This window comes from Thrips palmi, unplaced genomic scaffold (assembly GCF_012932325.1).
Source record: "Thrips palmi isolate BJ-2018 unplaced genomic scaffold, TpBJ-2018v1 HiC_scaffold_16, whole genome shotgun sequence".
Classification (NCBI taxonomy): domain Eukaryota; kingdom Metazoa; phylum Arthropoda; class Insecta; order Thysanoptera; family Thripidae; genus Thrips; species Thrips palmi.
The window spans coordinates 3,405,568-3,427,776 of NW_023144625.1; the positions used below are offsets into that span (position 1 = coordinate 3,405,568).

The 22,209-nt window shown below is 49.6% G+C and overlaps 2 protein-coding genes across 3 annotated transcripts in view; both read left to right on the plus strand.

Annotated features, from left to right (window-relative positions):
• LOC117642041 (UDP-glucuronosyltransferase-like) overlaps window positions 1-22,209 on the plus strand; it is an 84,636-nt gene that overhangs the window by 54,386 nt on the left and 8,041 nt on the right. For both annotated transcript variants that reach the window (XR_004587523.1, XM_034379823.1), the window contains one exon: window positions 17,601-17,932. Coding sequence is in view for 1 of the 2 variants with exons in the window: in XM_034379823.1 (XP_034235714.1) it covers window positions 17,601-17,901 (301 nt within the window). In the remaining variant the exon portion in view is untranslated. The remainder of the gene's footprint in view (window positions 1-17,600; window positions 17,933-22,209) is intronic.
• Window positions 79-3,060, plus strand: LOC117642052. The gene is made up of 2 exons (XM_034379860.1): window positions 79-1,925; window positions 2,301-3,060. Exons 1-2 carry the CDS (start codon window positions 1,398-1,400, stop codon window positions 2,301-2,303), a joined length of 531 nt encoding a protein of 176 aa, XP_034235751.1. The 5' UTR covers window positions 79-1,397; the 3' UTR covers window positions 2,304-3,060.

The window sequence follows — 22,209 nt, forward strand, 5'->3', positions numbered from 1 at the left end:
ACTGTATAGAATGTGAGAATATATCTGTCCGAATCCTGGTTTTTCTTACTTGAACGTATTTACTTAATCCCTGCATCCCATATAACCACATTACAACACCGCCTCACCACAGCATCATTCGTGTCTTCAAGCATCACCCAACGAACGTTCGCTGCACTCAGCTGGAGCAAGAGAATCAAAGTCTTCGACAAAGCTTGGTCATAGTTGAGAGGAAAGTGGCAGAAACTGGAAATGCGTTGTCGAAGACGCAAGAAAATTTTCTCACCCTGGAGCAGATTGCAACCAGGCGAAAGGAGTGGCTGGAAAGCAAGTTTGGCACTGACCAACTTCAGGCTTCACAGACTGGTAATAGTGAAGGCAGAAAGTGGACCTTGGATTCCGTTCACAAGGGAATTGAAATGAGGCTATCAGGTGGAACTTCAGGTCGGAAAACTGCTAACGATATTTTGATTCCCTTGCCTGGAGTACGAACTATCCAGCGCAGGACCCAGAGTATAGTAAAACTCCCCTCTAAGCTGATTCCCTCCTAGCTTTTTTTATTTTCCTCGCTGTGTAGTGCGAGCTCGCCGAGTGACAGCGGGTGATGAGGGAGGCCATAAACGGGCCAGGTCGGGCCGGGTCGGGCACGCGAACCCGACTTGTCGAGGCCCGAATCCTCTAGAACACACGATGCATTGCAATGCCCGCAATGCAACACAATTTTTCGGAATATTTTCTTATTTTGAGCTGTTTTGCATTACTCCGTATAAAGATGGCAAAGGCTCTGTCAACTTTCGGAGGGTTGCCTCGACAAGTGGTTGCAAGACCTGCGAAACGAAGGAAATACAGTTGTTTGTCCAGAAGGGATGGTGGAGGTGGATTTTGGGGAGGGATATCGTGAGGGGGAGGAGGAGGAAGATCACGTTGGGCGCTGCTTTAATGGAATACTGGACTGGTCAAGAGACAAGCCCGACTTTGTTCAAAAAATGGCAGAGAGTCTCTGTGATTATTATAATAATAATTAGAGCTGTTTCTTCTTCTTTTGACAATAAAACCAACAAATTTTACTATGCTTGTGGCAGAGTGTTGCGCCCGCTTTTGTCAGGGTCCCAAGGACAGCGAAGAGGATCTCGCGGACCAGGCCAAGTCGTGGGGCCTGTTCCAGGAGATCGTGAGGCTCTGCGATAGCGTGGCGAGGAAGGCCGACTCCTTGGTCCACAACGTGACGACGAACGGCCTCGCGTCGTGGCGTCATGGCGTTGGTCGCCACGCTCATCGCGGCGAAGCGGATTGCCTTCCACAAGGGGCAGCGCTATGATTTGCGTATCACGGCGGCATCCTTGTCGCACTCCAGGGGGCCAGGCTGGATGGTTTCGCCTCTGCGCGCCCACTAGAAGAGGACGCCAACCCGCGTCAAAATGCTTGGCGAATGGTGGCAGAGGCACGCGGCGCGCAAGCGGCTCCGTTACGCCGAAAAGCAGGCCAACGGTGAGCCCACCAAGAATAAGCGCCGCGGGGCCAAGCCGGACCCCTTCTACGCGGGCAAGGACGCTGACAAGACCGCCGAGGAAGTCCTTGCCGCGGACCCTGACATATCCGGCAAGGCGTTTGATGATGCGATGGCGGCGGAATGGCAAAAGACTGTGGAAATCTCCGACACCGCGGAAAAGCGCGCCGCGAAGGAAGAGACCCGCGGCCAGTCCGACAGCGGGGAGTGGCACCGCTTGCGGCGTCTGGTCATTCCCTCTACGCGCTTTTACAATGTGGCGACGCGGAAGGACACCATGCCGTGCCACGCCCTGGTTCTCGCCTTTGTCTACGCTGCCAACACGAACCTGGGAGAAATGGACGGCCCGGTGAAGTATGGCAATGACAACGAGGCCGTCGCCGTCCAGAAGTACGTGGACGAGGTGGAGTCCAAGCTGCCCGCCGACGAGCAGAGGCAGGTGCGCGAGCCACTGTACAAAAAATGTCCTGTCAAAAAATGTCCTGTCAATGCCGTTAAATTATTACCAATGTTTGTTGTTATGCAATTCACAGCGTTTGCTGTGAACTAGTTCACGGCGTTCACTGTGATCTCGGTCACAGTGTTCACTGTGATCTGGCCATAGTAAACGCCGTGAATTGAGCCTGATTTGCAGTACTTCGGTGCTCAGCGGCGTCAAACTCACAGTCTTTACTGTGGACCAGATCACAGTGAACACCGCGAACAAGATCACAGTGAATCGCGTGAGCAGATCACAGTATATACGCTGTGAATTGACCTACAGTGAAAACTGGTAACAAGTTAACGGCATTGACAGGACATATTTTTTTTACAGTGAGTACGGTCTCATCTTCAACGTGAAATGGCCGTTCTTGTGCACCTCGCCCGAACGCCTGCTGGGGACCGACGGCCTCCTGGAGGTGAAATGCATCCACCCGAACACCATCGCCCCCTTCAAGAAATTCCGGCTTTTCCTCCTGGAGAAGGCTTGTCTGCGAGAGGAGGCCGCTGAAAAGAGGAAGGAGACTGCGCTCAGGCAAAGGCTGGCCAAGGCATCGGGGGTGACGGTCTCGGACATCGGGGCAGAGGCCAGCGAGAAGGGTAAGAAAATTGCCGATATTTGTTTGGAGCTGACGAAGGAAGGCGTCATGCAACTCAAAACCAGCCACAAGTATTACTACCAGATCCAGGGGCAACTGGCGCTCACAGAGCACGATTTTTGTAACCTTATTGTATATACTAATGATGATTTATTTGTACAAAGAATTACTTTAGACGCCAACAAGTGGAAAAAAGATGTAGGCACAATGGAGAGATTTTTCCGCGACTGCGTGCTGGTGGAAAGATGTTTACACAGGAAAAGCAAGGGGCTCACCTGCAAGGACCCCGACTGGATCGTTGGGAGCCCGCCCGTTCAATTTCTACATATGTTAAATAAAAAAATAGATAAATTGTTTAATTTGAGAGCTAAATTTCAACATCAGTGAAAAATGTAAATTTGCTCATTTATTTGTGTCATTTACTTGCATTATTTGCATCACCTCCATTTCTGTGTATTTGTATGTCTGTTAATTTGTATATTCGTTTCTTTTTGTATATTTACTAATTCCTTTGTGACACCTATAATGCTAGGTTCGAAAAATACTTGACCAATAAAACAGTAAACATCAAATCATTGCTTTTACTTTGTTCTTATGCGGAATTTGAAACCCAAGTTCCAACATAATAAACTGTGATAGTGCATAGATTAGACTTGGGCCCATTTTGTTCACCTTTGAAGTCATTGACCTCAAAAAGAGGAGAAGAAGCGACCAGGAATTTTTTTTACATACTAGTATTTATAGATGATACTGATAAATAATACAAATCTTGAGGTTCTTTGACGTTTTGACGTGTGAAATACAAACAAAGCAACGCTTCTCGCTTACACCGCCATTTTGATCGTCAGTTCATGAGAAATAGGGCATAACATTCCACAGGTATGAGATGCAAAATCAGAACGTAATTCCGGTTGACGGTTCTCCCCAAGAAGCCTTTAGGACTCTACAAACAAGGCCTCTTTCGCACGTTTTTGCACAAATAACAACGTTCCCCCGGCGGTGCGCCTGACGAACACTACGGACGGACACAGGAACAGGTACTGCAGGAACAACCCGAAGTCTCTGACGACGAGCTTCAAAAGCGCAAGGACCAAAACATTGGGGAACTTTGCGACCAAGTCCCGGACGATTCGACTTCTTTGAGGGTAGCAACGGTGGATACAGTGGGGCAGCACAACAACGACTACTACAAGACTCTGAGAAAGGACCGAGTGACTGCCTGTCAGGCCGGTGAGATTATGAGCAAGAGAGACACCACTTGCCGGGGTAATCTTGTCAAGGCTATACTCTACGGGCCTGACATTGGCAAAATGGAACATATACAGAAGGGCCATACCGCCGAAGTTGACGCCAAGAAGGCATACGAGGCGCTGCGCGGCACCAAGGTGGTGGAGTGCGGAATTTTCATACGCCCCGAACTCCCCCACCTTGGTGCCAGCCCCGACGGCTTGGTCGGGCTCATCGAAGACGGGCTCATCGAGGTAAAAAATTTCTCAAAATTAGACGGAAGAACCATTTTGCAAACTTTTGGCCACCCTGATACACGACAAAAGCTTCGCAGTGTACTAAAATTTACTAAAATGTCCCGGAAAGAATTAGCAAAAGTCCATGTTGTAAGTAAATTTGACGTTGAGCCAAATGAGAACAGTAGGCCATATGCACAGGTTCAAATGCAGCTCGCCCTGTCGGGTCGGGATTCCACGGGGGAATGGAAATAGGTGCTGCAGCTACTTATTCGTGGGTGGCACAGCTGCCACAGCTATGCGCTGGGTGGGGAGCGAACTCGGCGGCCAGCGCGGACACTTCGGGTTGCCGAGACAGCTTCCGAAGGTGTACGCAGCTACTTCGGCAGGCCTTCCGAGGTGCGCAGCCCAACTGCTGAAGCGGGCCGAAGCCGAACGTCGTCGAACCCGGCCATGCTGGTTCCGGTTCCGCGCCACGCTCGCTTGTTCTCCCTCTTTTCATCTCGGAAGCCGTAGTGTGCAGACGTAAGCCTAGACAGGACTTGTGACGAGTACACGAACCTCGCTTGCCTGCCTTATCTCAATAGTACGATTTTTTACATCTACAATGGCCCAACAACTCGATCCAAAAGTTGAAGAGAAGTTGATTTTGTGGGGACTCCAGCACTTGTGCGAATCATTCGCAGGTAATATTTTGGGTTACTATATGAGGTTATGATGCCCTGTAATCAAATAAGAACAAGAAGTGAGAGTTTCCGATATAAGATGAGTATGAATAAGTATGGTGATAGACTGACAGAGGTGGTTGTGCTAAATAAGATGGCAGAAGATTTAAGAAATATCAATAGTCAAAGTGCCATGAAAACAAAATTAAAACAATATATTTTAAGTGCAAACAATTGAAAAATCTAAATAACAAAAAGAAAGGTGGAATTTAAGTTGTAAAAGATTTTTGTTTGCTTGTTTTTTTGTTTGTTATGACAGAACGACAGAAAATCCACCCCTGACAAGCAGTCATGCTTAGGGGTTGTCTTTTTCCATTTTTAGGCAGTTTATGATTGCTATGTTAATGTTTCTATCTGTAAGTGCCTTGTTGAAGTTTTTCTCAATAAATGCGAATTGAATTGAATGAGAGATTTGGGAGAGGCCGCATATTTTCTAGGTATCAGAATCAGGAGAACAAGCAGCGGAATGATTTTAAGTCAAGATAACTATGTCTCAAAAATAATCAGAAAATTAGACCCTGACTCTGCAAAGCCAGTCCAAAGTCCAATGGAGACTAATCCAGATCTTGCAATTAATAACGATCCCTCTATTATTGGGAGACGTCCGTATAGAAGTGCTATTGGTAGTTTAATGTATGCATGCATGTCAACAAGACCTGACACTTGCACTGCTGTTATTGTGTATTCGCTTTCTGTAGCTGGGTCACAATGCCCGGTGGGTTCGGGATTCTCTTGGGGTTGGACAGGGGGTAGATCGTACACACGCCGCTCAGGGACACACTGGTTTAATGCACTGTTACACTGAGTCTTACACAAAGTTCGATTCGGTGCTCCGTCGGGCAGAGTGGCGGCGTAGAATCTCTCGCTGATCGGACGGGAATGGCCACGAGACCGAGCCGTTTGGAGACTAAATACCCAGCAGATCGGATCAGGGGGTGAGGCGAGGGGTGTCACGCCACCCTTCCCCTGCCCCCCGCTCCGCCCGGCCGAGCTGCCTCCAGCGGGGTTGGAGAGAGCGATCTTAGGAGATTTCCACGATTCTGCGATGTCGAGCCGGATGCGCGGTCCGGCTGACGGTGTGGTGCACGCTCGCTGCAGGACTGGCAATTTCCACCGAGGGGACCGTCGCCAAAGGGGGTTCAGTTCTGCACATAACATCACACACCCCTTTGAGAAGCTCCCCCTTTGCGGGAGGGAAATCCCCCTCCGAATTCACCCTGGGAGAGGCGCATACCGTGCCCTACTCGGTCCAGGCTAGCCGGACACGCGTCACCAGTTTGAATTCGGAGCGGGCTCCCGCGTTGCGGCGACGATGGGCGCGGCGGGGCCTTCCTGGCCGGGCTTGGTGGCTGGGATGCAGGGGAAGGCCCCGAAGGCCCGACGTCAGGTGAACGGCGGGGACGTCCAAGGGCTGCCACGAAGTGGTGAGGGTGGCAGTATCTCGCTGGGCTTCGTCGCGGTCACTTGCACGTTCCTTGTCGCTGGACTGCCGTTGACCTGCCGTGTGTGCGCCGCCGCCAGTGGAATTCAGCGCCGCAGTTGAGTCGTTGTGCACCGGAGCATCAACCTTTTGAACAGAGGTGAGTAAATATAGTGCTCGTTTCACAGTGTACATGCAGGAGTCCCACTTAGAGCTAGCTTATCTAAAAACCGTTCTGTGGCTCTGGACCAGGTCGCGCCGTCTTCGTAAGGGGAAACATGGACTCCTTCCGTGACCTCTGCCGACTGCCCATCATGAGTGGGGCATCAATATGGAAGAGAAAGGGATTGCCTTTGTTCTGCGACCGGTGGGGGCTATGCTACATAAACCGTAAGTATTGGACTACATTTCTCGGGAGTGGGGTGCTGAGGGTGAATTCTAAGGGTGTTCTTGTTTCCAGGGAGGGGGCATCATTTTGTCCCTCACAACCGGGAAAAGGAGGTGTTTGAGGGGCACCGGGCGCACCTGTGGGGGGAGCATTGCGTGGGAGGGGTCCCTGCGCCCTGGTTTCTCCCCGTGCCCCCGGTGTCTCTAAGCATCCACCAATGCCAGCTGCGGCGGCGCCGGGGCCGCCTGATACGGTCCTGGGTCATGGTGGCCCGGGACTACGACGGCTGCTCGGAGCAGCGAGAACTACACCTGGAAGAAGGAGAGGAGCGGTGGCTGTTTGAGTGGGCTCGCCGCCGAATGAGGACAAAAGCTACAACCGTATTTGACCGGACGCGGTCCCACGAGGCGGGCCGCGTGGTGTACTCGTGGAGGGGTAATTGCTACTGACTGTACGGGTGGGGGGGGGGCTTTATTGTGAATTATATTGAAAAATTGAATTTCTGTGTTGTCTTTCTTTGCCCTATCCGTTTCCGGATAGGGGAAAGGGGGGGGGGGGGGGTCGACCTGGCCCTTACAGTGCGTGCCTACTGGGAGAAGGGGGCCGGGGCTTTCCAGCTCCGCGCGGCGGCCGAGGTCAGCCAGCGCAACGCTCGCGGCGCGGATTACCGACTGGCGCGGGGGCGCACCAGAGGTAGTGGGCGCGGGGGAAATTGACTGAAAAGCGGAAAGTGAAAACTAGGTTCACCTTCCGGAGACTAGATTGAACATACAAAAGGACACCCAAGCCAACTCAGTATGGAATCACAGATACACAATTAAGATGACGTTTGAACGAAAAATGAAATTTCGAAAAAAATTGAAATTGAAAGGAGAAAGAAAAATGGAAGAGCTATGCTCGAACCGGCTGACGGTGTGGTGCACGCGCGCTGCAGGGCTGGCAGTTTCCACCGAGGGGACCGTCGCCAAAGGGGGTTCAGTTATGCACATAACACTGTTAATGTATACAGTCAATTCCAGGCTTACGCTACTGAAAAGCACTACGAGGGAGTGCGTAGAATCATCAAATATTTAAAGGGGACAGTAAATTGGGGGCTTTGGTTTAGGGGGCAGTCTGAAATTCCGCTGCCTTTGTATGCTGATACTGATTTTGCTAATGATCCTGACAGGAAGTCTATTTCGGGTTTTGTAATTGAAATGTATGGCGACCCAGTAGCGCGGGGCACCAGGGCTTTGAGGGCACTGTTATCGTTCCAATGGCCACATTCATCCAACAAACTCCTCGGAAGCATTTGATGTCCAAGAGTCTCAAGAATTGTGTTTACGATTAACGAGGAACCCAAGGAGGATTTATGGAAAAACACTGTTAGAAACGCATTGAGGGAGCAATTTCCTGATCAACCCTGCCGGGAGAGTATCCAGTTCTTAAAAACAGTGTATCAAAGAGAGTTGAATTGATAATGGTTTCACTATCTTAGTTTCGGAATGAATCCGAGGCCAGAAGCTCACTAGCTCTTAGTGGCATTCCCTGTAATGGCAAGCCTCTACGGTTTGCCCTTCATGGGGGTGTCGCCCCAGCAGTCATTCAGGCAAACCATGATTGGGTCTCGTCTTTTCTAAAACATGTTGCTGCGTAAAATAGCTTTCAAGAAAGGGCCCAGGAAACCCATTTATGCCCAAATTGCCAAGGCCATGAGTGGTGAGGGTCATTGTGTAACTCATGATGAGATGGCAAAATCAAGACAAGCACTATCAGATCATGGCCAGGTATTTTGATGATATTGACCCTGACTTTGAAGGTAAGTAGTGTGCGTTTGTGTTGTAACATTGTTCCTGATTCATTATGGTGAAACATTTGTTGAGAAAAGTTCCTCCTCTTTTCCAGATATTTTGTGGCCACCAAATGGCTCATTTGCCCTTATTAACTCTGTCTATAATCATGCCCAAGAATATGAAAAGCCCAGTAACCCTGAAGAGGTGTGGGGCGTTTCAAAACTAGCAAGTGATCGAGAGGTTGAAAAATTCCTTGAAATCTGTCACGACAAGCATGTTTTGCAGAAGATGCATGGCATTATGGGTCAGAATTGGAGCCACAAGTAGATTTTCTTTACTGTTGCAAAGGAATTTAAAGATGCTAAAATATGTAAAAGCTGTTGAAAGCTGTTAATGTGACCCAGGAAGAAATGGAAAAGCGGCTTAACATTACAACGTTAAGGCAACCGAGGATTACTTGCTAAGCTGGGTTTCGACACAAAAGATAAAAGCAAATATTGCATTCCCCATCCATTTAATGATGAAAAAGAGATGTATCTTGTTCCAGATGTCGTTCATGTTTTCAAGGCACTTAAGGAAATGCCAATTAACAATGAGTTTGCCTTTCTGAGCGAAAAAATTGCTGCTAAGTTTGAACTACCGACCCACTCGGATCGGATTGCACCACAGCGGGGCCTTCTCGCCCGGATACAACACCTATCCGAGTTCTCGAACAAACGGGCAATCGGGTGCCGTGCACGTTCGTAACGGCCTGTGTCCCGGGTACACTGTGGCTAAAAGCTACGGAAAATTCTGTAAACAGGTTGTGGTAATTCTCCGTAGGCCCCTTGTCAGTAGGGTGCCGCGAAAAACACTTTTTTCTGAAATTGATATCGGCTCGGGTGGGAAAGTGTTCTCTCGGGGGCCAATATGAACGGTTTTAAATATCACCCCGATCGGATAATATCTTCAGCCCCCACAACGGCCTTGAAAATCGGAAAAATGGTTAAAAACGCCTTGTGGGTAGGCAATTTGTTTGCACGCTTCCGGCCACTTCCAGGCATGTCCTTAGGCTTAAAAAGTCGAAAGAGGACCCCCTTAGTCTAAAATAAATTTGTGGACAACCTCACTCTATGATAAATACCAGTTTCTGCAAAGTTAACGCATGATATTTAACAATTCTGTCACGATTTGCCTGTAAATTCCCACGTATGTCAGTTTCGCCCATTTCGACCGTCGTTTTCTCCGATCTGACTTGCTTCCTAAGGTCAGAAGGGTCGATCTAGGGGGGGTTCATTTAGGGTCAAAAATCGCTAGGACGCTCCGTTTGGCGGGAAAATTGGGTCAAATTAATCAATTTTTCTGCAATTTCGCTTATTTTGACCCAATTTTCCCGCCAAACGGAGCGTCCTAGCGATTTTTGACCCTAAATGAACCCCCCCTAAATCGATCCTTCTGACCTTAGAAAGCAAGTCAGATCGGAGAAAACGACGGTCGAAATGGGCGAAACTGACATACGTGGGAATTTACAGGCAAATCGTGACAGAATTGTTAAATATCATGCGTTAACTTTGCAGAAACTGGTATTTATCAGAGTGAGGTTGTCCACAAATTTATTTTAGGCTAAGGGGGTCCCCTTTCGACTTTTTAAGCCTAAGGACATGCCTGGAAGTGGCCGGAAGCGTGCAAACAAATTGCCTACCCACAAGGCGTTTTTAACCATTTTTCCGATTTTCAAGGCCGTTGTGGGGGCTGAAGATATTATCCGATCGGGGTGATATTTAAAACCGTTCATATTGGCCCCTGAGAGAACACTTTCCCACCCGAGCCGATATCAATTTCAGAAAAAAGTGTTTTTCGCGGCACCCTACTTGTCAGTATTCTCCGTAGGACCTTACAGTGTTCTCCGTGGCTATACAGTCCTCCCGGCCCTACGGAGAAGACTGTGCGGTCCTACGGAGAATACTGTAAGAGCCTACGGAGAATATTGATAAGAGGGCTACGAAGAATCCTGGCAAAAAAATTAACAGAATTTTCCGTACCTTTTTGCCACTGTGTACTCGGATGGACATGTGAACTACGAGCATCCCGGCGGCAGCACACACTGGGACCCGCAGCAGCGCAGCATGGACCAAGACGGCTCCTGGCCTGTGCCCTTTGCCCAGCACACCGAGGGACCACGGCCCAGGGGTGGGCAGAGATGGCCGTCCGAGGACGGTTTCGATAAAATTTGGCCCGTGCCCATCGTCGGTAACACCTGTACCCCATTGTGCCAGTGCGCAACTACTACGGAAGGGGATGCACTACTTATGTGTCTAGGTCTTGCTATACGGCACCGCTTGACATGGACTGCCCTGGTTGATGGTTTAAACTTAATAAATAAATTGTTTGGGCGCATAGTTGTAGCATCTTCAAAACACTTTCTGTACAAGTATTTTGATAAGCTGAAAGATCCGGAGTCTGCTCAGGTTCACCTTAATTTCCCGCAGTGTGATAATTATATGGGAATTCAAAATCTGATGAACGAACAACAGGAAAAAAGGTGCCAATGTGGCCAACAAGTAAAAATGAGAGGGTAAAATGCTTCTTACTTTGTATCCACCAATGTCACCATGCAGCTAAAGCTAAAGCTGTCGTACGGTGGTGGGGAAAGTGCATCAACGCAGGAGGAAAAGCGGACCTGGCTGTCGACGCACTTCGACACCGTGAAGACAGGGGACCGCAACGCCGACCAGGTGCGGCTGCTCATGACGCAGACATATCCATCGCAACGAATGCAAATCGTTCGGGCGGTGCAGGAAGGGACGGCAGACGTGGTGCAGGGGCTGCTGCGGCAGAAGCGAGTTGATTCCGGGGTGACCAGGGCACCGGCCGACCGGCGCAGCGCCCCATCACTGCGAAGATGCAGTACGGCACGAAACACTTTCGACCTCTGTCGTACGGTGGTGGGGGAAAGTGCATCGACGCAGGAGGAAAAGCGGACCTGGCTGTCAACGCACTTCGACACCGTGAAGACAGACCACCGCAACAACGACCAGGTGCGGCTGCTCATGACGCAGACATGCCCATCGCAACGAAAGCAAATCGTTCGGACAACAAACGGGACCACGACCTCGAAGTGAGACACGTTGCTCGCTGCCATAGGAGAGCTCGAAGTTGAGCTCGAAATGGAGTCATTCGACAACCTCTGCCACTCTAGAAACTGAAGAGAGTGCATGGCATGCTCCTCCTAGGAGTCAACCACAAAGCACACTCTTACCAAGAGCATGCTTGCAAGCACACTCTTCCCAGGAGCATGCTTGACAAGCACGCTCTTCCTGGGAGCATGCTTGCAAGCAAGGAGAGTGCTTGAAAGCATGCTCCTGGGAAGAGTGTGCTTGCAAGCATGCTCTTGGGAAGAGTGTGCTTGCAAGCATGCTCTTGGGAAGAGTGTGCTTTGTGGTTGACTCCTAGGAGGAGCATGCCATGCACTCTCTTCAGTTTCTAGAGCAACTGCCCATCCTGAGTGGGGAATCGAACTGGAAAAGGAGGGGATTGCGTCTTTTCTGCGACCGGTGGGGGCTGTGCTACCTAAACCGTAAGTATTGGACTACATTTCTCGGGAGTGGGGTGCTGAGGGCGGATTCTAAGGGTGTTCTGTTTCCAGGGAGGGGGCATCACTTCGTCCCTCACAACAGGGAAAAGGAGGTGTTCGAAGGACCGGAGTGACATGTGGGGGGAACAGTGCGTGGGTGGGTTCCCCGCTTCCTAGTTTGTCCCCCTGCCGCCGGTGTCGCTAAAAATCCACCAGTGCCAGCTGCGGCGGCGTCGCAGCCGCATGGTAAGGTCCTGGGTCATGGTGGCCCGGGACCACGACGGCTGGCCGGACCAGCTGGAAATGCACCTGGAAGGAGAGGAGCGGTGGCTGTTCGAGTGGGCCCGCCGCCGAATGAGGTCGGAGGTTACAACGACGTTCGACGAGACGCGGTCCTACAGGGAGGGCTGCGTGACTTACTCGTAGAGGGGATCGTGGGCGGGGGGTGAATTGTATTGAAAATTGCTGAATTTCTGTTGTCATTTCTTTTCCTTTAACCATGTTGAAAAATTGAGAGAGCAAAAAGGTGGCCGGGAAAAGGCGGTCTGGATCTCACAGTGTTACACTACTGGGAGAAGGGGCGGAAAGTCCCAGGGACGGGAAGGCCCAGCCGCGCGGCTTCGGGGAGAAGCAGCACTTGATGAGGAAGAATAAAAGTTTAACAGTTGGCACCATCAGATTCTGTGATGCCAACGAACACTTCTTTCGTCAAGCGAAGCGTAAGTGGCTAATTTTGTGCAAAATGTTGGGTTGAAAGTGCCATGGATCCTGTTCCTGATGCAGCTGCAGGTGGCGATGAGGATCTGTGGGAGCCGTGGCGCTCGGCATGCATTGTGACGCATGGATACGTTTGCACGTCCTGCCACTCGCAGTACGAGAAACACTTCTTTTGCGAGACGCACGCGGGGTACTATGATCTAACAGAGTACTCGCGAATTAGGCACGAGGACAGTCACAGAACTGTTGGTTTTATGTGTCTCGAAGAAGTGACGGAGCAAATGAATCCCAGGCAGTGCGCACTGTGTCAGTGCGAACTTAAGTTTAGTGACTTTAAATGCGAGTGTCTGAAGGGTTTGGAGCACTTGGAGCAAAAAGAAAATCCTCACCCTAATAGTTTATATGTGATCCTTACTGATTTTGTGCCTGGAGCTAAAATGTATGTCTGTAATGACATATCATAAGGCAGCGATATGTCCAGTGATATACCTTGGTATAGTTGTGAATCCTTACTCCCCGTTGTTTGGATACAGTCGTGATGGCATTGTCAAAGTCCCGAAGATGTAAGATAATGTCTCTTTCTATTGCAGTGAATCTCAATTATTACATGCATTACTTTTATATCTTGTATCATATTTCAGACAACAGTCACTTACGAACAATGCAAAAACAAAGTATCCAACATACAAAATTCGATGTTAAAGAAGTTGGATCACAACAGTCAAAGTGGCAACGATCCAAAGGAACTGACCCGCTTGGAGCAACGGCTGCAAGATATTTTGGAGCTGTCTAAGGACGGGAGGCCCATAGATGCAGTAACACTGCAGTCACCAATCAACGGCAGAGCCTCCCAGTCCACCCCTCGACCCTCCCGCTCCACTAGCCCCCTACCCACCCCCGACAACGCACACAAACCTTCTGAACCAACCCAGTCCCAGGTGACTACTCCTGACCGCTTCAGGAAGAAGAAGGGTCCCCGAGGGACTGGGTTAAAAGTGGCTGCCTCCAAAATCGAGCTGGAGGAGAAGTTCTACAAACACCTAGACTCTCAGGCGAAGATGGGAGAGGCAGCCACTAACCACCAGAAGGAGCTAGTGGAGTTGAGGAAGAGGGAGGTGGCAGCAAAGGAGAAAACACTGACATTTATGAACAGATATTTCACGGTAAATCCGGCTCCTGGGATTCCCAGGAACATAGGTCAATTCCCAGGACAGTTGGTCATTTCCCAGGACGGACCCTGGAAACAGCGAAATATTCCCAGGACGCGGTGATTATTTCCCAGGACGGTCCTGGGAATTGTCCCAAATCCACCAAACCCAGGACGCGTCCTGGGAATTTTTCATTGTTCCCAGGGTTCGTCCTGGGAAATTGCCACCACTTCCTGGGAATCTATCTGGGTCCCCCAAATGACCCCCCCAGACACCCCACCGTGTCGACTTTCACAAGTCTTTGTCATGTAGGATGTCATCGGCGAACTCACAAGGTGCCCGATGACGTCCTCCTGGGGTTCGCCATGACGACCCCCAAATTTGACCGTGCATCCTGGGCCGCACGGACCTACCCAGTCCGATGCCGAAGTCCGTTTTGTCCTACGACCAGTAGTTTGGGAGATACGAGGACGTACCACGAGGTCGCCGTCCAGGCAGAGGAGGAAGTGGTGATTTTTTGGAGGCCAAAGTAGCTCTGGCCGCCGTTGTATCGGGTGTCCGGGACTTCTGACTTCGGATTCGGGTTAAGGGGGTCTTCAGCTACCCATAGCCGGAAGTTGGTCTCGATAGGTCTCATGGTTTGACCAGGACGGCGTCAAACGCCCAAAACTGTACCGTTTACCTGCCGCCAAACAACCAATTATCGCCGTCCTGGGCAGTCTGTTGGCCCCATCGACGCCAAACTCGGGCTCAGGGCAGGCTAAGACCCCCTGAACCCAAATCCAAAGTCAGAAGTCCCGGACACCCGATAAAACGGCGGCCAGAGCTACTTAGGCCTCTAAAAAATCACCACTTCCTCCTCTGCCTGGACGGCGGCCTCGTGGTACGTCCTCGTATCTCCGAAACTACTGGTCGCAGGACTAAACGGACTTCGGCATCGGATTGAGTAGATCCAAAGGACCCCAAACACACGCTTCAATACGAGGGTCATAATGGTGAACCTCGGGGAGAGGTTGTCGGGCACCCTGTGAGGTCGCCGATGAAAGCTTGGACCGCGCTTCTATCAGGTGTCCGGGACTTCTGACTTTGGATTTGGGTTCAGGGGGTCTTAGCCTGCCCTGAGCCCGAGTTTGGCGTCGATGGGGCCAACAGACTGCCCAGGACGGCGATAATTGGTTGTTTGGCGGCAGGTAAACGGTACAGTTTTGGGCGTTTGACGCCGTCCTGGTCAAACCATGAGACCTATCGAGACCAACTTCCGGCTATGGGTAGCTGAAGACCCCCTTAACCCGAATCCGAAGTCAGAAGTCCCGGACACCCGATACAACGGCGGCCAGAGCTACTTTGGCCTCCAAAAAATCACCACTTCCTCCTCTGCCTGGACGGCGACCTCGTGGTACGTCCTCGTATCTCCCAAACTACTGGTCGTAGGACAAAACGGACTTCGGCATCGGACTGGGTAGATCCGTGCGGCCCAGGATGCACGGTCAAATTTGGGGGTCGTCATGGCGAACCCCAGGAGGACGTCATCGGGCACCTTGTGAGGTCGCCGATGACATCCTACATGACAAAGACTTGTGAAAGTCGACACGGTGGGGTGTCTGGGGGGGTCATTTGGGGGACCCAGATAGATTCCCAGGAAGTGGTGACAATTTCCCAGGACGAACCCTAGGAACAATGAAAAATTCCCAGGACGCGTCCTGGGTTTGGTGGATTTGGGACAATTCCCAGGACCGTCCTGGGAAATAATCACCGCGTCCTGGGAATATTTCGCTGTTTCCAGGGTCCGTCCTGGGAAATGACCAACTGTCCTGGGAATTGACCAATGTTCCTGGGAATCCCAGGAGCCGGATTTACCGTGTTAGACTTAAAGGTGAAACAAATGAGGGAGAAGCAGAGAAGATTCGAGAAGAAACTGGGGATACTGCAATTCAAACTCTATTGAGACATTTGAACCCTAGCTTAGTGGTCTATATGGGCGCAAACTGACCGTGGAACTCCCCCCCTGGAACCATTATCAAACTATTTTATGTAAATGTTAGTAAATAAATTGAGAATATTTTCTCTATTTTTGTCACAAGTTTATGAAAAACTTCTATAGAATAATGCATGCTTATATTTTAGAGGTTAAGCTGGTTCAACTGCAGTTAGCAATGACAAAGAGGTGATGGTGTCATTTGATTCTGCATTGCGCTAACGATTGTGGAGCCTTTCGCATTGAGTGGCATCACGTCTTTCCATACAATTTGCAGTGCAGTAAGCCCCTTCTTCCAATGCTTGCTGCCTTGACAGGCCGAAAGAAGACTCGCGAGAGGCCTTCCTGGAAAATAAATCTGAACTTCACACATCGACTTGAATTTTGTATTCTGAACCCTGAAAGGCCTCACACTCACTCAAGCTGAAATCCCTACATTCGAAGGTCCTTTTAATGTGCAGCCGACACGGTCGTGACCAGTAGACGCATGCGGGAAAAAAATCCTTTGTTGTGGTGATCAAGTGTTCGACAAACTAGATTCGCTACCTTCTAGTTGATCGTTAGCCACAACCAACTATTCTTCCTGCTTTCTTAACCCAGCTTTTCTCTTAAGCACCCTGTTGTCCTCGTGAGCAGGTTTATATAAGAAAAGCAGGACCTTACAACGACCCCCTTGGATTTCGCTGATTTTTTGGTGGTTAGTAGCCCCCCATGGTGAGAGTTCATGGCCAAAATTTCAGACCTCAAAAAAATTTTATCTGGGAGATATGGGAATTTTAAGTTTTTTTGGGTATTTTTACACTAATTTTGGGTATTTCTTATATCTCAGGGACTTTTTGCCTGATTGGTTTCAGATTCGGGTTCTAGCTTCAAATTTGAACGGGGAACACGATCGTGCCGTCAGATTTGACCTAAAATAATTTTTTCATGGGAAAAACTCACTTTTTCTCGAAAAATTACATAAAAAGTGCCAAATCTTGGGATTTTGCAGTTTCAAGTACCCGATCTTTTTGAAACTGGTCTTATCTTACGCAGAAAGGTCCGCTGAATCCAAAAATCACAACCCCAGATTTTTCCGACGAACCGTCCTGGAGATATTCCACTTCAAAGTCAGGCAATTTTTTTTACGATCGGGTACTTGAAACTGCAAAATCCCAAAATATGGGACTTTTTATGTAATTTTTCGAGAAAAAGTGAGTTTTTCCCATGAAAACATTATTTTAGGTCAAATCTGACGGCACGATCGTGTTCCCCGTTCAATTTTGAAGCTAGAACCCGATTCTGAAACCAATCGGACAAAAAGTCCCTGAGATATAAGAAATACCCAAAATGAGTGTAAAAATGCCCAAAAAAAACTTAAAATTTCCATATCTCCCAGATAAAATTTTTTTGAGGTCTGAAATTTTGGCCATGAACTCTCACCATGGGGGACTACTAACCACCAAAAAATCAGCGAAATCCAAGGGGGTCGTTGTAAGGTCCTGCTTCTCTTAAATAAACCTGCTCCGTTCGAGTGTCCGATCGTAGCAACCAGCTCTTGGTTAAGGAGATCGACTTTTCGTTTGGAGCCTGCAAGCTAACCTTATCGAACGAAGTTGATGAACACTGAAAAACCAAAAGTGGTCAAATGGGTGCCATTTTGACCGCATCAGCTGGTGTGGTCTAGACCACGTTTGGTGTAATCATTCATAGAAAGACAGCACCAAACGTGGTCTAGACCACACCAAACGTGGTCTAGACCACACCAAACGTGGTCTAGACCGCACCAAATGATGCGGCCAAAATGGCACCCATTAGACCACACCAGTGGTGCGGTCTAGACCATGGTCTAGTCCGTGCAATCGTTGCAGTGTCGTCCGCTTCCCTGTGCGCAGGTACCGAGACGCAGCGCTCCGGACCTCCGCGCTACTGCGCGACCGCCAAAACTCGCCCCTGGAGACGGCAGTGTGGTGGTGCGAGTACGTGGCGAGGCACCGCGGGGCGCCCCACCTCCGCAGCCCCGCCCTCGACGTGCCCTGGCCGCAAGCCATGCTGCTGGACGTCGTGGCCCTCGCCACGCTGGCGGTCCTTGCCGTGGGGACTGCGGTGGCGCTGCTCGTCAGGACGTGCCTGAGGCGCCTGTTCCGTCAAACGGAGATAGAGACCTCTGCAGGGACGAAGAAGAAGACGAACTGATTTTTAGGGGCCCCTGCACTGTGGCAAACGGGTACGGAAAATTTTGTTGTTCGTTTTGCCAGGATTCTCCGTAGCCCTCTTATCAATGTTCTCCGTAGCCTCTTACAGTATTCTCCGTACGGCCGCACAGTTTTCTCCGTAGGACCGCACAGTTTTCTCCGTAGGACCTGGAAGACTGCATACCGTGAAACGGGGTAATTTCGGACACTCGGTGTAATTTCGGACAACTCTGCCCGGAAGCATTGCGATGATGCTCCCATCTAACGGCCAACTTGGAGGCTTGTCCCGTTGCGCGCATCGCATCGGCCACACTTAAAACCATCTGATCAATCACCCGGAGGCCAAATCAGGCGCAAACTCCAGGAGAAATAGTGGTTTTTGTATTTAACCATTTTTACCTAAATTCGCTTCATGCGTAAAAACTTTGACTGGCAAGCCGAAACTGTTCATGGCCGGTTCATGAGGGGATTGTTTGTCGATTCAATCATGTTAAGAGCACACTGTGTCAAATTTTCAATCACCTGGGTCAAATAGTATGGTTTATATGGGCTTAAAACTGAAAAAATGCTACTTTACGGGGTAATTTCGGACATACAAACGTCACGCCAGGGAGAGTGGGTATGTCCTGAACACTCCCAATTTCGCAGGGTTTGAGTGGCGGAAGCTGAAGAGCTCTTCTGAAAGTTGAAGATAATCCAATAACAACGATAATCCTCAATTGTTACAGCGGTTTCTTTGTAAACTTCGAATTTCATGAAAATGGGGCAAAGCTACATCTTTAATACTTAGTTTTTTATGTGCGTGTTCTACCTTAGTGTCAACGACTGTTTTGTGATTAATTTTCTTTCATGTGACATGAGAGTTGGACTTGGCGAATGGCTGCATAGCTCGCCGGTTTACTATGCAACGCTTTCCCCTGAGCCCCTGTATCTTCCTAACCGTACATACGACACGACTACTTGCCTTTCATATGCATGTATGTGATCGTATGTAATCTTGTAGAGGAAGATTTAAGATTCACTTTCGCGTAATAAAGTATGGCCCGAGTTGCCTGTGAAAGCTAATCGGTCAAAAACTAACAAATAGAAGCGTTCTAAATGGCTCTACTAGTTCCACCCACTATTTCTGAAATTGAACTACATATGTATGAGTGCAATACATTACTTAAAATTATGTATGAATGACCACCCCTACCTTACTTTTACATCTAAACCCTTACGAATTTCTCACATAATCATATTAGCACTTTAGAAAGAGACAGTGATCGATTTTGGGACCAAAATCAGAACGAAAAGTCGTTTTTTCCAAGGGTGTCCGAAATTACCCCAAAACACGGGGTAATTTCGGACACTGCTTCGGACCCTCCACTGTAAAAACGGTGAGGTGCAAATATTTGAAATAAGCGCCAAATCGAAGCTAAAGGTGCGTAGATGATAAATTTTAACCCTCAAGTCCATGACAGCACCACAACTGTCACAATTTCAAAAAAACCACTCAAAAGTGTCCGAAGTTACCCCGTTTCACGGTAGTCCTACGGGGATCACTGTAAGGTCCTACGGAGAATACTGTAAGAGCCTACGGAGCATATTGACAAGGAGGCTACACGCTTCACCGCATGGCTTACACTGCAATGGTTCACGACCTTACTTTCATGATACACTGATGCTCTGCGACACGGTTTCGCTGTGTTCGTTGGGAATGATTCGATCATCTGCTCTTGGAAAAGACTGGACACTCCGCTTTTCGGTCATCTATTCAACCTTGAAGTGAAGGCCCTCCCGTTTAAGTGTGTCTCTTTCTGTTCTAAATTCAACATCAACTATGGTTCTGAGTATGTGATGATACCCGACGTTGTCAAGATTGTGACAAAATTGGGACGCCGTGATCTTGTAAACATGGAGCTCGTAGAAGATTATAGTGTTTCCCTAGTCGACAACCTCCAACCACCTTGTTTCAGCATTTGTCCCGTAATCCACATACAAAACACGCGTCTCAGACGGCATTCAAAGTGCAGCGATCGATTTGGCCAGGGTCAAAAGGACGGCGAAGAGGACCTCATGGACAAAGCCAAGTCCTGTGGCCTGCCTCGGGGGATCGTCAGGCTCTGAGATGGCGGGGGAGGCCGATTCTTGGCTGTTGGGAAGTGTCCGTACTCTACAAACTGAAGTGTGTACTCAGTATGCATCTACAGATGCATACTTATAAGTACACACCTACAGATGCATACCTAGCTGAGTACACTTCTACAGATGCATACTTGGCTGAGTACACATCTACAGATGCATACTTGACAGGTATGCATCTGTAGATGTGTACTTGATACTGGGCATTTATATGGTGACAAGTACACACCTACTAATGCATACTAACCAAGTATGCATTATAAGTATGCATCTGTAGATGCATACTGAGTACACACTTCAGATTGTAGAGTACTTGCATTACAATCACACAGTAACTATCTTGTTTGGCTCAGCAACAGAAGTCTTCAAGTACTGGACTAGACGCAAAATGTACTGCTAATTTTCGACCGGAGGTTGCCAGTTCGGTTTCCCGTTTGTGAAAAAGTCTATAATGCTCTACGGACCTTGAGGAACGGACGCTCCGTAACTCAAAGTTCTGACACGGAAAACGTGTACGTGTAGCGCCCAGTCCGTATCCCTACGGAGTGACCGTTTCATGCGTTTCGTTAGAGAACTTTGCGTTACGGAACGTCCGTGTCAAGAAATCTTGACACGAAAAAAAATTTCTTCATACAAGTAAGGAAGGTTTGGATCAAGAGAAGTTTCCTTGAAAAGATCAAACAGGAAAAGAAGATTTCTTTTCGATCCAAGAAGTCTTTATTTTTTGGGGTGTACGGAAGAAGAGTCGGCGCCACCGAGATGCGTGTTGGAAGGCGGGGCAACGGCCTCCCGGGTCTCCCTAATCCGTCCAGCCCTACCTGCGCGGCCGGCACCCCTGACGGACTGGGAGGCCCGGGAGGCAAGTCCCAAGCGGCCCGGAGGACCGCCTACCTGCCTGCCTGCCTGCTTGCCCGCTCTCCCAGCACGCATCTCGGTGGCGCCGACGTATCTTCCATACACCTAAAAAAAAAACGTTAACGCTAACGCTAACGTGAAAGCAGATGATACTTATGAGTATGTTTATTGAAATGTATGAATGTGATATTTTGTCAATTTCTTTCAAAGAGTAAACACTCGGAACTCTTTTTTTGACAAATTTCTTACACATGGTAGTTCATGAAAATGTCAGTTTTAGTATAACTTTTGAATATCCTAACGTGCCATTGTTTTGTGTTAAACATGTTCGCAATGACGGTGGGACACTCCGATACCACTTGTGTTGGGTATCATTTTCGTTGTTTCAACGCGAGGATGCACAATTTGGTGGCTAATCACATAAATGCTCAACACCCGTAAAAGTTGTGTTCGGTACTAGGGCAAGGCGCCTTGCGGCACGCGGCGTGTCAGCCACATCTCCAAGCGGGGCCGGCCGGCCGGCGCGCCACCCGAACCCGACCTCAAGATAGATAAGCAAGAGTGGCGCACACTGCCGACGCGCCGCTTCTCGAGAGGGGCAGGGGTTCGGGGGGCGCTGAACTACGCGTTCTACGCACTCAAGGCTCAAGTGCGTGTGTGTGTAGACTGCTGCGGGGTGTGGCGGGGCGCGGCGGGACGTGGCGTCTCGGCTAGGGAATGGGCGAGGGGGGCAGCTACGCGATGCGTGCTAGCAGCGTCTCGTGACGACACGCAACGCGAGGGACGCACTTCTTGAGTACTAGAGAGCTGGGTGTCGAGGTTATACGCCGCGCGCGCAACCCGAGGCCCCGCAGGCGCCCCGATTCATGGTGCGGCGGGCGACGGCGCGGCGCGGCAGACTGCGGGCCCTCCGCTCATAATCTTCTAGGCAGGCGAGCCAGCCGGTGCCTTGCCAGCGAGGCGCTCGGCCTCTTCTAGGCTTGCTAGTCAGGCAACGAGGCAACTCCTGCCTGGCTAGCCGGAAACTCGGTACTCTCTGCACGAGAGTACAAGCACGCTGATACGTGAACGTATCATCTGCTAAAAATGCCTTCTTCAAAAATAACTTTTTCAAAATAGCCGAGATGCCGGATTAGGCAGCCGCAATCCCTGCCTGGAATGTGTCAGCTCCAGGGGGCACACCCGTGTTTCTCGATCACATATTCAGGACCGTCGCCACCACGTGCGAGAGAAGAAAATCGGACCCAGAAGAGAGATCTTTCCAGTCAACGGAGGAACCTCGGACCGCGAAGAAATGCGGTCCAATTCGTTTAGGAACCTCCAGGAGGCC